The sequence below is a fragment of the Callorhinchus milii genome, unplaced genomic scaffold, assembly GCF_018977255.1.
Source record: "Callorhinchus milii isolate IMCB2004 unplaced genomic scaffold, IMCB_Cmil_1.0 Scaffold18, whole genome shotgun sequence".
Classification (NCBI taxonomy): Eukaryota; Metazoa; Chordata; class Chondrichthyes; order Chimaeriformes; family Callorhinchidae; genus Callorhinchus; species Callorhinchus milii.
In genome coordinates this window covers 13,535,352-13,555,094 of record NW_024704759.1, presented here as the reverse complement: position 1 = coordinate 13,555,094, position 19,743 = coordinate 13,535,352, and the positions used below count along the sequence as shown (strand labels likewise).

The 19,743-nt window shown below is 40.5% G+C and overlaps 2 protein-coding genes across 2 annotated transcripts; one reads left to right on the top strand and one right to left on the bottom strand.

Annotated features, from left to right (window-relative positions):
- The first annotated feature begins 1,066 nt into the window (after positions 1–1,066).
- On the top strand, positions 1,067–6,033 carry rab5if (RAB5 interacting factor). The gene is given in 4 exon segments (NM_001292510.1): positions 1,067–1,211; positions 4,001–4,104; positions 4,940–5,069; positions 5,502–6,033. Coding segments are annotated over 4 exon segments (378 nt in total). The 5' UTR covers positions 1,067–1,109; the 3' UTR covers positions 5,544–6,033.
- Positions 6,034–7,447: 1,414 nt separating this feature from the next.
- On the bottom strand, positions 7,448–17,391 carry cyldb (cylindromatosis (turban tumor syndrome), b). Its single transcript, XM_007905211.2, has 14 exons — positions 17,278–17,391; positions 15,919–16,359; positions 15,173–15,305; positions 14,624–14,781; positions 14,041–14,209; positions 13,800–13,944; positions 13,049–13,162; positions 12,651–12,730; positions 12,110–12,176; positions 11,827–11,956; positions 11,176–11,284; positions 10,496–10,614; positions 9,739–9,943; positions 7,448–9,200 (listed from the first exon to the last, which is right to left on the bottom strand). The coding sequence occupies exons 2-14, from the start codon at positions 16,351–16,353 to the stop codon at positions 9,025–9,027; spliced, it is 2,040 nt and encodes a 679-aa protein (XP_007903402.1). The 5' UTR covers positions 16,354–16,359; positions 17,278–17,391; the 3' UTR covers positions 7,448–9,024.
- Between the last annotated feature and the right edge of the window lie 2,352 nt (positions 17,392–19,743).

Here is a 19,743-nt window from a genome sequence, read left to right as displayed (position 1 = left end):
TCCCTTCGTCTTGCTCTCTCCCTTGCTGCTTCAAGGCAGTCTCAATACTCTCTGACCTTCGGGCACTCCCCCGATCCCAACCCCCAGCTCGGGTCCAATTCCCTGACTGTCCAGTGCCTTGTGACATCTTCCCGATTTGAAAGGCGCTTTACAAATGTAAATGATCAGGATGTTATTCACGGAGATCTCACTGCCTCAATTTGTTATTAGAAATTGAATGTATATCCCGTGAAGGGCTTTGAGACGTCTCAACAACGTGATAAGGCGCTATATCAAATGCAAGGATTATTATTTACTTAAATGCCCGTATCCTCCGTTCCTCCGGCTCTGGTCTGCTCCACATCCCCCGCTCCAACCGCCCTACCATCGGTGGCCGGACCTTCAGCCTCTCAGCCCCGAGGCTCTGGAACTCCATCCCCCAGTGCCTTCGCCGCTTCCTCCCTTTCCTCCTTCAAGGCCGGTCTCAAGACCTTTCTCTTTGACCTTCAGCCTTCAGCTCCGCTCTCGACTCTCTACCCCCTCCTCGCTCCCTCCCCTCACCCTGACCATTTCCCCCCCTCCTCGCTCCCTCCCTTCCCTCCCCTCACCCTGACCATTTCCCCCCAATGCTCGGGTCCTGACCCAACTGTCCAGCGCCTAGGGACGTCCTCCCGACGTGAAAGGCGCTCTATTAATGGAATCTTGTTGTCATTATGACTACCACAGGCCAGCAAGGTCCTACCGACAATACAAATGAATGGTCAACTTTGAACTGTGGCACATACAATATTCTCTCCCTTTTAAAAAAAGGGGGTGGGGAAGATTAAATGTATCACGTGGTCAGGGTCACCAATGAACGCGGGGCGGGCAGATGGCGGCGCTCACGCGGGCATCGTTACGTCGCACAGGCCTCTGGTCTACTGGAGGACCGGCCGGCGCTGGTGACTGGTGCGGGGCGCTCGGTCGGCGGGTGGTGGGAGTCGCGCATGCTCAGATTGCGGGTGTCCGTGGCGGGCGGGCGGGTTGGCGGCGGTCGGTCGGGCTGTGCGTGTGAGGGGCGGCGCCGGGTGGTGGGTTGGCGGTTTGTCAGCGAGGAGAGGAGAGCAGAGAGAGAGAGAGAAAGAGGGAGAATGAGCGGAGGGAAATCCAAAGAGCACGTCGTGGCCAACGGCGGTTTGAAGATCTCCGTCTGGATTAAAGTGCTGAAGAGTAACGCGGCCTGGGAGGATAAGGTGAGGAGCCAACGGCTCAGGGAGGGGACCAGGCCCGAGCCGGCGCCAGGCTCCGACTGGACTGACTTGACTTGACTTGATTTAACTGACCTGACCTGACCGACCGACCGACCGACTGACTGACTGACCCCACAGGTGGACGGACGGAGCACTGTTTGGAAAAGGGAAAGGAAAGGCAGTTCAATCATCATCATCATCATCATCATCATCATCATCATCATCACAACCGTGATATTAATCCTCATAATTGACGTGCAATAATAATGCTCCCATTTGGGAGCCCCTCATCCCGTCTTCCAAGACGTCTCTCCCACACACACACACAGCCCCCCCCCTCTCCCCCACCCGACCCCCGAGCGCTTTGCGGCGTATACCGTCGCGAGCGCTTGGGGGGAGGGGGTGGAAACCGTGTGTTTGGGGGGGGGGGGGTTTCTGTTCTCTCCCGGCGTCCCCTTGGTCCTGACGGTCCATCTCCCCTCACCCGCCACCCTCCCCTTCTCCCCCACCACAGTAACATTGGTCTTTCGCTCACTTCGTGGCGGCTCGTGGAACGGTGTTGCTGTAAAATAAACAGTAGCCCAAGTGTATTTGATACAGCGTCTTATCACGTCTTCCAGGAGTCTCAAACCGCTTCGGAGGACATACCGTAAAGTGTACTGACTGTGTGTTTTGTGGGCGAAACAATTGCGCCAGCCAATTGCACACAGCAGTCCCACAGACAGTCGTGGATTGAGTGACCAAATTATTATTAAATTGTGTGCGCAAATACTGCACACAGTCACTCCACTTCACGGTGAATCCTGTGAAGCGCTTTGAGACTTGATTCTGACATGATAAGGCACTACATCAAATGCAAGGATTATTATTACTACTACAGGCTGACAGTTTAGAGAGCCAGCTCAGTTATTAATAGGAATTGCTAGATTTAAAAAGACCGAGGTCCATCTAGTTCGGGGGATTGGAAATTTGAAATGTAAATCAATGTTAGGGATGCCTTTTTTTTGGAAAAAGTTCAGTTTTTTATAGTGTGGAGTATTCCAGGTCTGTAATTGTCATCGGGTCATATAAGGAAGCTTATCTGCCTGAAAGTTTTTTAAAAAATATATAATTGAATCCTGTGGCTTCTCTTCTCTTGGTGTATTTTCAAACCACTGCTAGGTAAATAATTGACGTGATAAAACTTAGCTGCAATTATTTTAAATGCAAGCTATACTGTTGTGCGGATTATACTGCGAAATGTGCCACCTTTTCAATTATCGGTGAATCTCGGAGAAGTTAATATTGGCCCGTCTGTAATATTACACCGCCTGGAAAGGGTGACAAAAATATTAGCTCGAATCTCCCTTTAAAATATTTACCATAGCAACCCAGCTGGTCCCTTCACTCAGCAAGCATCAGCCTGCTTCATGCCCCCTGCCCCACCATTGGCAGTTGCGCTGTCAGCCGATCTATCCCCACTCTCTGGAACTCCATCCTGGAGTCCCTCTGGCTCGCACTCTACCTCACCTTTTTCAAGGTGCGTCTCAAGATCTTCCCCTCAGATTGCACCTTTGGTCATCTTTCCTCTGCCCACCTTCCTCGATTTAGGTGCTAAGACTGGGCTGTCAAGCACCTTGGCACATCCTCCCAACGTGAAAGGTGCTACATAAATGTCAATTTGTATTGTATTTAACTGAACTCACCTCATCAAAACCATATGGTAGAATCAATGTTATGGTTGTCTGCCAATTATATAGGATATAAATGTGCTGCAGTATTTATTTTAGAAATGTATTTTGAGTACTGTGTAATGATTTTGCATGGTGAATTGTTTGGTAGGAGTTTTATATGAGCAAGACTGGACTTCCAGGACCTCTTTTATGTTGATTCAATGCAGTTTCTATTGAAAATACTATAAATCTCAATTTAAGGCATTTGGTCCAATTCTGAGCCCTGTTACTGGAGTCTCGGAATGGAATTGATGTCATTGGGTGAAAACCAGTAACTGGTTTCAAACGATTTTTTTAAACACAATGTGATCCACTAGTTTAATGCAGTATTAAAATGTTAACTGTGTTTTGCACTCATTAATGGAGCGTATGTGCTCAGCTATGTGTGTGCACAGGATTCCTGTATTCTCAGCAAGTATGATTTGGCACAGGTAAGTGTAAACCCGCTGGCTAAAAGGAAGGAAGGAAGCAGATGGTAATGGTCAGGACAGCAAGTTTGAAATGCGGGAATTTATTGAGGCAGGTGCTTCAAAGCTCTATCCTGAAACCCCTCCAGTTTCTGATTTCTGATATTTATAAACACATGGATTCATAGGGAGGGGCTGAGGCAGAGAAAGGAGGGAGCAAACCAATATCTTCCTAAAAAAAACCTGTGATCACTGGCAAATATAATTCAATCCAGAAAAATGAATATGGGCAGTAAAACTAGCAATTGTATCTTGTATGAGATTGTAAAACAGTTCAAGGATTACTGTTACAAGCGCAGCGATTGGATAGGATCCAAAATGTTCATTCAAAACTTTGGTGCACAGTGCAGGGGTTCCCTTTTTATACCCTCTAACCAGTGAATATTGTATAGTCAGATGTGATCCCATGACCAGCATTTCTTAATCTGTTGCAGATTTCTGGACGGAGGATTTTTGGAAAAAAAATCATAACTCAGAAATTAATTTGTGCTAAAGTAATTCTAATTGATCCAGCATTCTATCTGTATTGCAAGTTTGAAGCTAGGGCAGCAAAGAGTGTGCTCGAGTGTCTACAAATATTAATTTGATTTATTTTTTATCCTCTGCTTTACAGGATGAATTTCTAGATGTCATCTACTGGTTTCGCCAAATAATTGCAGTTATTTTAGGTGTTATCTGGGGAATTGTTCCACTTCAAGGATTCTTGGGAATAGCAATGTAAGTCTCATTGTAGTGAACAAAATTAGTATTCCTTTATTAGAAATAACGGGAGTAAAATATTTGATGTTAAACTCAGTGTGCTTATTACATGTGCGTTGTACAATTTGAGGAAATACAGTACAATTGTTTTCATTATTCATTCTTTCCCTTCACCACCCCATGAACATGTACAATGCATGTGACATTCCTCTACTATTTTTCACCCACAAAATACACAGTCGATTCACTTTACAGTATATTCTGTGAAGTGCCTTGAGATGTCTCGAAGACATGACAAGACGATATAGCAAATGCAAAGATTGTTGTTGTTATAAATGGGTAAGCCGGGAAATAAATTACTCTGAGGCTGTGATGATCCTGGAAACCAATTAGTGGCCTGAGCAGGTTTAACCCACCTCCACTCGCCCACAGTATTTTAATTATTTTTCTAATTTTCTCTCAAGTCCTCTCCTATCCACCATTCTTAGACCAAGAGGCAAATAATTTGTTCCTAGCCCTCTGTCTCATCTTTGTATAATACCAGTCAAAGGTTATTGTTAGGTTATGAACAAAACATGCCAGCTTTTTAAGGAAAAATGCTTCTTACCCTTTTGAATAATGGAGGGTTTTGAACACTTTTAATAACGTTCAGTTCTCCTGTAAGGCAAAAAAAAAGGGAGTGCAGCAAAACGTTAATGTGTTCTGCTTGATATTGTTTCTCCAGTTAAAAGCTTGTGTTTTAGAAAGTTTATACCTGCAGTTCAGTTAGTGACAGTGAGAGTCAACTTGTGATTAAATGTTCAAGTTTCCAGTGCAATGTCTGGTTAAATGCTTTGTTTGTTGCCTTTTGTAGATTTTGTTTGATCAATGCCGGAGTCCTATATCTCTACTTCAACAGCTTCCAGCAAGTAGATGAAGAGGAATATGGAGGAACATGGGAACTAACAAAAGAGGGGTTCATGACATCGTTTGCATTATTTTTGGTAATTCTTTGATTCCTACATGTTCAGTATAAATACACCCATTACTTGCCAACTAAAGGATAGGCATCAGTAGAGACATGAGAATGAGTCAGGTGCTTGTGCTGTTTAGCTTGAAAATGGTGTGTGGAGTGGAGAGAAAAGACAAGACAGACTTCTTCCAGAAGTTTGGGTAAATTACAATAGAAAATGTGTATCAATGTTTAACATTTATTGAGAATCATTGCAAGTATGCATGAATTTGCTGAACGTTGTCAAAGTCTATAATACTTAGTTGCCTAAATATTGTTAAAATTAATAATTGTGCTTTTCTCAATTATTTCTTTTAACTAGACTTCTTATAGGTTTTCATGGATGACAGAACTGGCCATTTTTAGGAACAGAACTTATGTTAGGGTGAAATTCTCACCTGCTATGTTTTTCCTCACCCTCCAGGTTGTTTGGATAATCTTTTACACCGCGATACATTTTGATTGAAGACTGAAAACTGCCGTCTATTCCTGTCAGGTTTTAAATTACAGGGAGAGAAAAGAAAATCAAAAACAATGTACTGATTTTTGCAATTGTTTGAAATCTTTTGTACCACAAAAATCACGGGAACCACAAAGAAACATGGGATACCTTGCAGGAAGCAGAATTCCCTTCAAGGCCATTTTAATGACCGTACTAATGTATGGAATATCGCAGGAATTTTACAAGACATGGACTTCTTCTGCAACAACAGTTTTGAGAGCTCCAGTCATGCTGAAGTGTGATGCCAACCATATCAATAAGGAGATTCCCTGTATCATGCCCTGTAATGTTGGTACTCTTAACGTGTGTTTTAATTTAACTAATGTAAAATACCTTTAAAATTGGATGTGAAACATTTATTAATTTTTGATGTGAATGTCTTTCAAGAGTTTGTATTTCAAACTTTCTAACAGAAAATGATTGCATCTTGGTGGTATTAAAATTAAAATCCAGCAAAGTTTCGTAACTGATTTAAATACAAAGTTTCAGCTTCTCGTGATTTAACTTTGATGCTCAGATCAGGCTCGAGCTCCTGTCTTCCTCGGTTCGTGTCACAAGTTCAAGCTTTGTTGTGCAATGTTTTCAAAGCTTTGAGAACTCGCATGCTCTCAAAAAGCAACGTTTGAGATACAGGACCAGTAGAAACACAATTCGCTGGTCATTGTTGTATCCTTTAAGCTCGACAAAACCAGTACAACAAATACTGCAAATGAATACAGAAATTAGTACTAACATTTAACTTTATCCTATAACTCTAGTATTTTAAGTTTCCCAATGCTTAAACATCTATTTTTGAATAACCAGTATTCTTGATTTAAAAGTCTGCTTATATATTTTACTGCTCTACTTCAAAATTGCAGGTTTTTCTAGCATTGAACTATGTAGGCTTCATTTTATAAGTGAGTGTTTGCTGCATTTCAAAATTGCTTGATTTCTGGGTTTGTTAGCAGTTGTTAAACAAACTTGTCTTGATAATTTTTAAAATAAATTTCATGGCATACCTCTAACATATTTTTGGAATTACCTAGAGATTGTTTTGATTGGTAAAGGATTGAGGCATTGATCAGTAATCAAGTTCATCAACTCAGCATCAGTGTGTGTATATGTGTGTGCTCTTGAGCATATGAGAAAAATTGAGACGGTATTTAAAATGGAAAACTTTGCAATTGTGTTATGACATTTATCCATTTTGTCACTGATCAATTAGCATGGTGTGCAGTGTACTGCTGGGTCCAGTGTGCAAAAGAAGCCTTTTTTATAAACGTTAGGCTGCAGATAATGAGGTAGGTTTCTGGCAATGATTTGAACACTTCACTGCATAAATTTTGTGCCATACAGTTGTGTTTGCAAAGACTTTTCTTTGCTCTCCACAATCAGAACTCGTGATTTCTAAGTACACTCTGGGATAACTACAGCGGTGTACTGCTCAGTAAAACAGGCAATTATCCAAATGGGCAAATTTCCATCAATTTAAATAGCACATATTTTGTTAAATGAATATGGGAGAAAGTTGTCGTATATAAGCTGCTTCCATAAATTTCTTCCTTTGAAATGCAAGTTTTAGGCTGAGGGTCCAGCAAATATGTGTTGCATATGGATGTGAATGATAAAAGACTGCAGTTTTTTTAATAAAACACATTATCTATAATTGTTCAGAGTAACTGCACTGAGGAGGTGGCATTGAACCATACAAATAAAGGGACAGGATTTTATGGCTAAAACATGCTAATTAGGCTACCTAATGGGAAATGTTCCATTCTCCCACTCTTGAGAAGCATTTAAAAGAAATTTATAGATTTGACAGGATTAAAAGATCATCTGCTAGTACATGTGAGATCACAAGATTTCAAAATGACTGAATAGGCTGATCTGGGTAAAGCATTTTAATACAAGTATAATCTAGAATATAAAGATCAAGATACACCATATGTACATATGTATCACCAAAATAAAATCTCACTGTAAAATTACAGGATAACAGTATTTATATACACAATTGTAATTGCTTTAGCGGAAGAAAACAGCATCTTAAAAAGACCAAGTGACAATTAAATTCCTCTAAAGAAAAGCAACAAGCCCGTAAAGTGTTTCATTTTCGCTCAGTAACTCATACCCCCACCATTATGCATTACAAAAACAATAAGGGAAGTTTCAATTTGTTGCTTACATTCTCAACCCCCAACTCCCACTATATCAATGTATTAGGCAGAGTGCTCAATAATCCAGGTGTAAGTATCAGAAAATATTTTGCTGATCCTTAAGAATACATTGCTCTGAGTTGTACAAGACATCTGGAATCCACCTGCCTTGAAATACTACCAAACGTGACGAATTACAGCGTGCAAAGATAATCTACAAAGGCTGTTGTATCACTTGAATAAAGCAAGTGTCATTTTATACCCAGATTATATTTTTATAAAAGAATTTACATTTCAAATAGCACAGTATAATTATTGGAATCTTACCCAGGAGGACATGATTTTTTTTTTTTTTACAAGCAATCAATCTGAAGGCAAAAGCATGAACAAGCTGTCCAGCAGCTAATCAGAAATGCAAATCTGCCTGAATGAAATATGAAATAACATGAAATAATACAAACCTTAGTGCAATAGTTTGTGTAGCATAAGTAATATAAATTCAATAATATAATTTACAAATTAGGTAAAAGTACACACACACATTGTTTTTGCTTAAGAACTGCTGATATAACATTAATTTCCTTTATACTCTTACAACATAAACCTGTCTTGTAGAACTTACGATTGATGAAAGTGCAATAAGATGGTTCACCGCAAAGGAACCATGAACATCAAACCTGAACTACCACAAACCATATTTAACCTTATTAATTTAATTAATATAAAGCATTATTTAAGTGATTAAATTAATTTGCTGATTTACAGCAAGTCAGGTTAAGGTTAGTTTTCATTAATATTTTAGTTGGTGCCAAATTCCATAGTCCAACTTACATCTATTATTCCTAGTAAAAGTACATTTATGGGAATGTGACAATAGTACATTGAGTGCACACAAACAAACACGTGCCTGTGTAGGTGTAATTATAATATTTATGTATAGTTCAACTCAAATTACTGCACTTCTGACAGAATATAGCTTTCCAAATATAGTTGAGCGGTTACCCAAGTCGTTCTGTTGCTTAAACAGTCAACACTGCCATGGCTAAGTGCATCTGCTTTTGCGTATTGAACATGGCAGAATTATGCTGCACATTCTAATGTTTGCACATTACATTCTATTTTCTACACATTTAGTGAAAACCATGAATTTCATTTTCAAGTGAAAACTGAAAGGCTATATAGCTTTGAACTCCTGTGTAATTTTTCTTTAAATGCAACGCTCCACAAAAATATAAAACTCTGAAAACACATTGCCATTTACTTCTTATAAGCTGCTGGTTTACCATCAGGTTAGTTTCTGTTGCACATTAGTTATACAAGCACATCTTGGGGCTCTGATACATGCACATATAGGCATCGCAGAAGAGTCTTTTGGCCAATCCATCAAGCTGCTTTAGGTCTGTATGAAGCAGCTCGTCCTCTGGTATCATTAAATAATCACCGACTTGTGGACAATCTGTTATTTCTGGAATATTCTCATTATCTAAAATAAAGAACATTGGAGTTTCACTAATGCAAAACATTACATCAAACAGTTCACAGACAGAGAGCTTTGGAGCATGTGGAAGTGGGGTTAGATTAGTTGGTCCCTCTACTCCTACTCAACCGTAGAAAATTATCCACATTACACTAGTGTATATACCATGTTTGTCTTGTGCTCCTCTCATCTGAGTGAAGCTGCCAATTTAGTACAATTTATGGGGCGTTGTCTGTCATAAACACACACCCAAAAGAAATGGGAGTTGAAACTCTTCAGTTGTACTTAGAACTGGCCCTTTGGGGAAATGGAATAGAGAGGGGAAGAAAATCCCTTATACAAGACTTGATAACCAAGGTTTAGAGGTGAAAATTAGTGTAACAGATGACTACCTATTTATTCCCTATTATAGACAGATAATCTCCCAGATGTAGATGAATGGAGAGGAGGAGGAAGAGAAGGGAGAAGCAGGGAGCTGGTAGAGTTGTGTGCTGAAAAAGGCCTTTTCAAAATTCTCATTGAAAAGAAATGTAAAAAAAATTACCAATTCGGTCGGCCATGCTGTCAAAGAAAACCCACGATCGTTTCCCTGGCCCATATTTCACAAATGAAACATAGTGGCTGGTTTCGATGCAAAGTACTGCAAACAGTTCCATCTTGTGTCGTGGAAAAGGAGGCTTGACCGAGAAGTTATTTGGACTTGGGAACTTTCTGATCTGGTGCTCCTTCCGCTTTATGTGAGAATGAACCTGTTGGAGAGGCACATGTGGATTGATTTTATACTGAAGCTTCAGGGCAAGATATTACAAAAGCGTTCTATAGGTATTACAATCTAAAATGCAAATACATTTACATCTGTCGTTTGATGTAATGTGTGTGCAACATTGGTTAGTTAATTTGTGCAAATAGGTAAGTAATATCTATTATGTTGGGATCAAAGATTTTTTTTCTATTTCTTGCACACACTACTAATATCAATCCATGCACAGCACAAGTCAGTCAGATGTACCCAAATAATGTGCCTCAATACCAAGCCTCAGAAATAAAGCGCTGTGAAAGTGTGATGCTGCGAATGTGTACACGAGCGATAGAAATCTTTAGGATCACATCATGGTCTATATGAACAATGGGCCAGCAAAACTAGAAAGTGGATTAAGGCAGTTATAATAATACAGAACAAGCAAAGAGAATTTCACCCCCTCATCCTAAAGCCCACTTCTCAATGATGAAATGTGCTCTAAATCATGGCTTCCAGTCTCTACATAACTAACTGTTATCTAATTTTTAAAGAAAATTCTTACCTGCATATTGCAAATGTTGCAGTACTGTTTTATTAGTCCTTGTTTAAAAATAGGGTCCAGAAGGCATTGATCACATTCATATTCTGCTAATCCTCCACAAATGAAACAATGTCTCAGGGCTGCAAACAACCAGATGTGGTGAGTTACTTGTACACAGACTGCCATGGTTTCTAATCTGAGCAACAGTAGTAGCAGCTAATTGCAGAGATTGGGTGTGCCTTTGCAAATTGGGTCAACTTTACAACATCTTTATCCTAAATCCATCTGTATCCAATTATCAACTCAGGGTGGTCCATGGGCATAATCAAATTAAGGAGGGATGTAAACACAGCTAGAGTAAGTTCGCTAATCGGTTCTGATATATGGAGAAAACTTATTCAGGCCCACTGCAACACAAGTCTTTTCAAATAATGATCCTTACATTCCTTATAGTGCCTTTCACGTCAGGAGACCGTCCCAAAGTGCTTTACAGAATATCCTGTGAAGCGTAGTGACTGTCTAGATTACTTGGAAAACACAATTTTCCATTTTACTGTCCTGCAAAATTTGTTACATCAATATCTGTCAGTTAATTATTGTGATATTCTAGTGCTCACTACCAATCTGACTACACATTCACAAGTCGCCAAGTGTAACGCCAAGTTGTGGCCTTGCTGTCTCATGGCAAAGATTGTACTTACTGTTTGAAAGCAAATCAGTGATATCTAGCTCCAGGGATGGCCTGATTTTGGGGAACATTTTGAATTCCTTCCCAAATCTTGGCATCTGAATTAAAAGACATGATGGGATCTGAAACAAAAGCAGTCATCAGAAATAGTTTCAGAATCAGACTAAAAAAACATTTGCCTACAACATACAGTCACTGCATTTTACAGTAAAATATGGGGAAGCATTTTGAGATGGCCTCCAGCTGTGAAAGGCGCTATATCAAACGCTAGGTTTATTAATGTAGATTACAAAACAACTTGGTTCATCTTTCTACTTGTTAGTGCCGTGCACAATTTGTCTTTGTCAAAATCAACTGTCTACTGAGGTACAAGAGGCTGCTGATGGCCCCAGATTTTCCCTCTTTAAAGAGACAGCAAAAGCTTTTACTCCATGACTTTGACAGAGAGTATCACAGTTGTGCACAGGCTGTGAGTGATGTTGGTGTTGCCGTTAGTTTGATGATGATCAATGCAGTCCTCCCTGATCTGGTCTGACATTCCCAAAAGCACAGGAGTCATCACAGAGCAATTAGAACCCATGCTGAGGCAGGAATAGTGTGTACACTCAGGCTTCTAACAGTAAATTACACAAACTGATAAGTTTAGTGAAGAACTTGAACTTACTTCTTCAAACTTCAAGCCACAAGAGATGAAAGACCGCTCCAACAGCAGCTGTACTGATGGTACTTTCAATTCTTCATCTTTCTCTAGGATTATCTGATAGCAGTTGCTCTCCTGAACCTTCTGGTCTGACCTGAGTTATGCAAGGGAATAATCAAACAAGAGTAAATAAACCTATTCAACTGCTGGAAACTGAAAACTGGAGGTGTTACTATATACAGTCAAACCTGCTAAAGTAACCACTATTTAGCAACCACCTGGTCAAACAGTTATTTGTAAAAAGTACCTTATTTTTAGCAATGGATCAATTGCCAGAATTTCATGCAGTAGGACACTGATAAATTCTTCTGGATCTAAATGAAAGATTTCAAAGTCAAGAAGAGCATTCACATTTAAAAGACAATATGAGATTGATATAGTTTAATATAGTTATTGAGTTTCAACAAAATTCTGAAATAAAGCAGATGATTAAGATTGCATCAACATTCTGATGGTAAACATAAATTATGTAAGGGCAAATGCCAGAAGCAACTAATGAGGCAAACAAAACAAATTAAGAAATAATTCTACCATAAATTTTAAACCAAGTGTTTTATTAAAGTATACACAATATTCAAGGTTTAAATAAAGGTCTCAATCAGTAACAATAGCTACTAGAATTTGACTTATTGAAAAATTGGCTGCCACGTTTCGCCCACGAAATTCAGTCAATCCACTTTATAATATATTTTGTGAAGCGCTTTGAGACGTCTCAATGGTATAAGGTGTTATATCACATGCAAGGATTATTATTACTATTAAAACTAAAAGCTTAAGTTAAAAGGGACCTTTCTCGTCTGAAGTGAATGTATGATTTCCTAGCAACATTCTCAGCTTCATCACTTTGTCTGAATTCACAACTCCAGTCCTAAAATCAGAAAGATCACCCTGTTAATCCCTGGGAATATAGGATTTCCGAATTTAAACCACAGCAAGGGGCAACTCAGAAAGTTACAATTCAAAATCATATCTTGTGAAGTTACAAGAGTGTACTTTTAAGGAGGTCCAAGACTTATCTGTTAGGACTATTTAATACAGGTAAATAGCATTAGTTAAATTCTGCAAGCTGATAAAACTGGAACCATAGCCCAACCCCAAAAACACAGAATTCTTCACGCTTATTCTTTTTGCATACAAAAGACAGATATATTATAGCACAAGCATAGAAAATATGCTCTTCACTCACTTTCGCAATGGGTTAATTATGCCTTCCCTCAGTGTACGCTGAATGTTCACCTCATGTTCTTGTTTTAGGGGCATATGAAGTATGCTATCCAACACTGGCGTGAATGTGAACAAGCTAGAAGAAAAATGTGAAAATCAAAAGTTTTGTTTCAATAGGAAGGCAACAGTTCTGATCTTATACAATATAAATGCATTTTTCATTTATTCTAGACAGCATTGCTTTAAAAAATATTTGTACACAAGTCATTTAGTTATCTTTATGAGAAATAGAACATTTCCACTTGGCTTCTGCCTCCCTCAAACAGCTGGAGGCTGGGGAGAGGGGGGATTCTTTTAACAGAATGTTTTTGCTTTTTTTTAAGAAAACAAGTTAAAATGTATTATTCTTTTCATTCTCTACACCAACCTGGCAGAATAACCCAGATGATTTAACCCTCCTGAACTCATGGCAACCATATAGATAGGACTGCACTACCCACTGGGATTTGGAATCTTGGTCTTCGGGCACATTTACACATACAAATCCCTCGGGTAAGGCAGACTGGCTGACTAGCCTGGAACCTGTCGGGCTTTTGTCAGGCTTTTCTCCTCAGAACTACCTCCAACTTCACAAACCTCTTTACAGCCATTAGATACAGGAGAGTCCCATTCCATCATTCATCACTGGATTTAAACTCAGGTTCAAACTCAAAACCAAGACCAACACAGCGACAGACACACAAATATCTCAAAACTAGGGCAACTGACTGCACCTGAAAATTGTGGCGTCCAAATAACAAGAGTTATAATGCCCCTGAATCCCCTTCATTCTCCCTTTCATCAGACGTAGTGCTTCGTCTTCTCGGACTGGTGGGACATCCTCATTTATGGTCATTTCTTCACCAAATATCCTAGCTTCTACACAAACACAGCAATTTCGTTAATTCTGTCCAACATGGAAGCAAGACCCAAAGAAACACAAAGAATTTTGCTTAAAAAAGCAAAGACATTCACCTGGTGGTACGTGTTGCGGAGTGGTTGGCTTTTTGGTTGGTGTCCTGGTTAAAAAGCGCGCATCGGGTTTACAGTTGGTTAGCTCCACAAAAATGGCTTTGTATTGATCACAACTAAAGTAACGCTCTTTATGAAGAGTTCCATCAGTACCTTCGTTTAATCCATAGTCCTAAAGAAAAACATTTTTTCCCCCAAAAAAAATAATTCTTGAAATATTCTTGAAATATTCAAATTTCCAAAAGTCAATAAATTAGCAATGGAAGCCCATTCCATGCACATTAAGAAATATTATTAATAGTCATTTAGGATGTATATTGACATTCCAATAACGATATTGTAATAACACATCACAAAATCCAGAAAACTGGGAAAGTTGCTTCAGAATGATACGACAGGATAAGTTAAATCCTATTTTGTTTTCCATATTGGTGTGTGGGAGAGTGAGGAAATTAATGCCAGGAGTCAAAGTGGACTCTCAAATGAAGTCACTATTATGGTCCACTATTTCCACCCAAAATAATATAACAACAATTGTACAGACACTTTTTCAGTTATAAAACGTTTCCATTACTTCCATACTCACCATTTCAATTCCCGCAAAATCACATTTCAAACCTTTGGGAACCCCAATCCATCTAATAACGCCATAGACTGTAGCACCATTCAACCATTTTACTTGCACCATCGAGCCAACTTCTAGATCAAGTTCCTCATTCTCAGTAAGAAATGGACCTGATTTCCCTGGAACAACAAATGTAGATGTGTAGTGCTCCTTGGAATGCTCGGATTTAGAAACAAAAAATATCTTGCCTTTTCTCTTCTCATTGCTCTATTCTGGTTTGCTGGGATGCAATTTGTCCTGCTATTAGTCTTCCCAAACAAGACAAAAATGATAATAGTCCTTACATATCATATAGTACTTTTCATGTCAGGTGGACATCTCAAAGCACTTTACACAATATACTGGAAAGTGTAGCAACTAAGTATTATGTAGGTGAAAAGGCCACTCAAATAGGCCAAACGGATGTTATTGTTCTAAGTCAAAATTGTGAGTCCAAAGTGTAAAAAAAAGTCTACTCAAATGTCACTAAGTTTCCAATAAAACATTAGATTACACATTGCTTACACTTACCATCACAGTGTAGTTTGGTATAATTTTCATTCATACTTTCTGATTCTCCTTCATCAGCATTATGTGCAATTAGAATATCTCCCGCATCAACATTGATGACTTTACCCTTTTGCCTTGTTTTACGGTCTTCAGGCTGGATTTTTAAAAAAATCAATTAGTGTGAAAATTAATGAAGTGAAAAATGTGGTTCGACGATATCAGACATTTAGAGAAAGGTGGAGAACAGTGGCATAGTAAGTTTAAAAAAAAGTGTTTTGTCAAGTTGGGCACCACCACTGAATCTTCTGAATGAAACACATTCTTTACATTTTTAAGCTTCCATTGTCAATGTCACAGTGAGGTGAATCTCCAACACACACACACACACAGAACCCATTGACAATTCTCTGCACCTTGGGTTTCCCATTCTCAGTTAACCCACTGTAGAGGAGGGCAGAGTGGAGCTCCAGATGCTGATGAGACAAACAACAAACACAGCAAGCAGAGCATTAGTGCCAGAGGCCTGAGAAGATTTCATTTCCATCATCTTTTTGGGGGGAGAATACGAGAATACAACTGTAAATGGGAACTTAAGACTGGAAGAAAACAAAAGAAAATAATTCCCAATAATCCCGATAATCCTCAAGTACAACTTCTGAAGTTTCTTGAATTGTTTAAATTGTAATAACACTGAGAAAATGTGCCACTTCTTGCACATTTCTGATATTTTCCACCCCCATTAATATTCTCCAATATTTGCTGCTTACCAGGATCTCCACTTCAAAAAGCAATCCAGTCAGCAGTTCATGTGATTTTTCAGAACCTTTAACATTTTTCACAATTCCCATGAGTGGACCTTTGGGGGGTTTTAATTGAACTATGTCATGAATTTTTATTCGGGCAATAGATTTAAAGAGTTTTTCATTTTGAAAGAGCTCATATCGTTGAAAAGGTTCTGAAATTTCAAAAAGCATTTCCGCATCATCTTTGCTGATTTCTTTCAAATATTTTGCCTTCTCATGTGATAGATTCATTAGTGGCTTATTTAGATCCAGAACCACATAATGTTCTTTAATCTTTCGGACCACTGAACCTTTAGGAATCTTCTTTTTGTCAGCCAAGAATTCCTTTAGCACCACAAAATATTGTCCATCTTTTCCAGTTCCACCCATACTGCAGTTGGGTACCAATGCTTCATTCATCTGGTTCTGAAAATAAGAACATATTGATGAAGGGAGCATCCAAACATTTTTTTTTGAAAAAAAGTCGCTAACGTGTGTGAATTTAACCCGCTGGCATCTCAAAATAAGCAGCAGGAAACTCACGGTTTGTAAAAAGTCTGTGGCTTTAATACGGTGTTGGTGTATTTAAAAAAATGCATCAAATGTAGTGCGATTACTTTTATCTAATTCACTGAAGTTTACAAAATACCCCCGGAAGGCAGCAACCGGGTGGATTGAGCGTTACAGACAGGAAGGGGCATGTCCTGAACTCTTCAGCAGAGGCAAAGGCTCTGTACCGACCCTCGAGTCTTAATCCACGACTGTTTGCGGGGAGGCTGCTGCGCGCAATCGGCTGCCGCCTTTCACCCGCAAACATACGGTTAGTTCACTTTACAGCACATTCTGTGAAGCGCTTCGAGACGCCTCGGAGGCGTGAAAAGCACTATATCAAACGCGAGGATTATCGGTATTATTATTATTATCATTATTAGGGTCAGATTCTGGCGAGTGTGCCAGGACCTCGGACGGTAAGTACGCTATTCCGTGGAGCTGCTCAGCTTCTTCCACACACACACACACACACGCATTCTCTTTTATATAGAGGCGAGCGAACAGGTAGGTGGTGCACAGCAACAAATCGGGAAAATTCTTTTACACACACACACACACACACACACTGGATATACAGACCAACCGGTTGAAGCAAATATGAGGCCCACATGCAGTGAGGGGGAGGATGAGGGGATCGATCAGTAGCTGTTCAAGTCGCCCTGAGGTCCCAGCGGCCTAGTTGGTGGCGACTCAAACCCCGCCCCCCCGCCGGAGGTTTCCCCGCCCGGTGGCGGACTGGACTGGACTGGGACCGAGCGACCGGCCTCGCAAACACGACACAACCCAACCCACCTCGGCGTCGCTGTCGGTGCCGCGCCGCCCACCGAGCCCGTGTCCGGCGGTTGGACTCCAGGCCACGAAATCAACCCGAGGTTCCCGCTGAGGCCTCACCGCCCTCCCTCCCTCCCGCCCGTTGCCTAGCGACCCGCGCCTGCGCAGATCGGAGCGAGAGCGTTGCCCCGCCCCTTTGCTAAATCTCGCGAGATCCAGTTTTTTTTTCCCACGCCCTGGTCAGGCCCCTCCCCCTCCCGCGTGTTTTTTTTTGTGAATGGGAACATGACACACACACACACACACATACTGAATGGGAACATGACACACACACACACATACACACACACACACATGCCCACCCCCCCCCCCCCACCCACCCCAAACAAGTTATCGCCCACGAAATGTACGGTTGATCCACTTTACGGTATATCCTGTGAAGCGCTTTGAGACGTCTCCAAGAGGCGCTGTATCAAATGCAAGGATTATTATTGTTATTGTTATTAGTGTTATTATTATTATCAAACAAACAAACCACTTGAGTACTGTAGGGTAACAAATGTAATTTGTTTGGGTTGTTGTATTTACTTTGAATGAGCGGTAAGAATCCATTCACCTCATTGTATTAGTGTCAATGTTCGCTCCTCCTATAATATCATTATCCTCCACAGACTGCAGATAATCCAGATCTCTGCAGCCCGTGTCCTCTCCCGCACCAAACTCCGTGACCCCATCTCCCCCACTCTCGCCCGACTCCACTGCCTCCCTATCCTTCAGAGGATCCAGTTCAAGATCCTGGTCCTCACATACAAAGCCCTCCATGGCCTCGACCCACCCTACCTCTGCCACCTCCTAACCCCCTACCAACCCGCCCGCTCCCTCCGCTCAGCCGGCTCTGGCTGCTCCATGTCCCCCCGATCCACCCGCCCCACCATTGGCGGGAGAGCCTTCAACCACTCTGCCCCTAACTTCTGGAATTCCATCCCCCAATCACTCCACCTCGCCCCCTCCTTAGCCTTCTTCAAGTCCCGCCTCAAGACCTTCCTCTTCGACCATGCCATCGGCCACCCCCCTTCCCCTCCCTTCCCCCCCCCCGACCCCTGAAATGCTGTACTCTGTCCAGCGCCTCGGGACGTCCTCCCGATATGAAAGGCGCTACACAAATGTAATCTTGTTGTTGTTGATGTTATCCACCCTAATCCCTTCTTGGACTCCATGCATTTTGTCTTAATAATATAACCTAGTTTTTTAAGTCTTATTCTAGAAATGGTAGTATCTGTAACAATTTGCATTTATAAAGGAGCTCTCACATAGGGAGTACGGTACCTCTCAAAGCGCTTTATAAAGACACAATGAGACCCCAAACTGGAAGGTGGTTCTGAAGAGGAGTTGATTGAAGTGACCTTTCTTCACCTGCATACAAAATCAGATATTACTCTCCAGAGCAATTACTCTGAAATGTTTTGGAAAGTTTCAGCATGATAAAACGACAAATTATTTGTTGTTCATTGATATTTTGAGCCCACATAGACACTGATGTTGGGAAACTATTTGATCATTACAGTCAAGCCTAATCTTGGCTTCATCTGACAATCACACATATCAATGTGTACTTTCCAGTTGAGGTCCTGAATAATTGCTGGTGAAGCACTTTGAAACGTCTTGACGGCGTGATAAGATGCTTTATAAAATGCAAGGATTAGTATTATAAGAGCAATGACTGCTATAGACAAACACAACTGTCGCCCCTCCCCCCCACCCCACTCCGCAATTTTCCACACAACTAGATTCCACAAACAGTCATGAGATGAATAAATATTTTATCTTGAGGATGTGAATGTGAAGTGGGACACTGAGAAAAAAATCACTTTTTTTTCAAGAGTGTCATGAGAATGAAGAAAACACTACTTCACCAGTTGTCCAGCATTTCTTATGTTCTTATATAACCAGCAGATGGGACCATGTTTTATCATTCCACCTGAAGGAGAGCTATTCATTTTCAATTACAGATGGAGTGTCTAGATGATGCTATTTCTTGCATAAGTCACAAAAAACACACAAACATTATTTCAGTGAGCGAATAGGGAACCTGTGCAACAAGTTCCCTAGGGAAATGGTTGAAACAGCAAGTGTTGATTCTTTCAAACACAGGTTAGGTCGTTTTCTTTTAGGAAATAACATTATGGGTTATAGTACATAGGTAGCTCGGGACATATGTGCATGCAACCGCCAGGAAGGCGGAGGTGAACTAGATAGACCTTGTTCTTCTTTTGTCTAGCATTTCTTATGTTCTTACATAAGAACCAGCAGATGGGACCACATTTTACCATTCTAACTGAAGGAGAGCTATTCATTTCCAATTACTGGTGGAGTGTCGAGATGATGCTACTATTTCTTGCAGAAGTCACAAAAACCAGCCACCAATAATGTACTTATTTTATATTTCACATACAGAGTCCCAGAGAAAGCCAATTAACTGATGTCAAT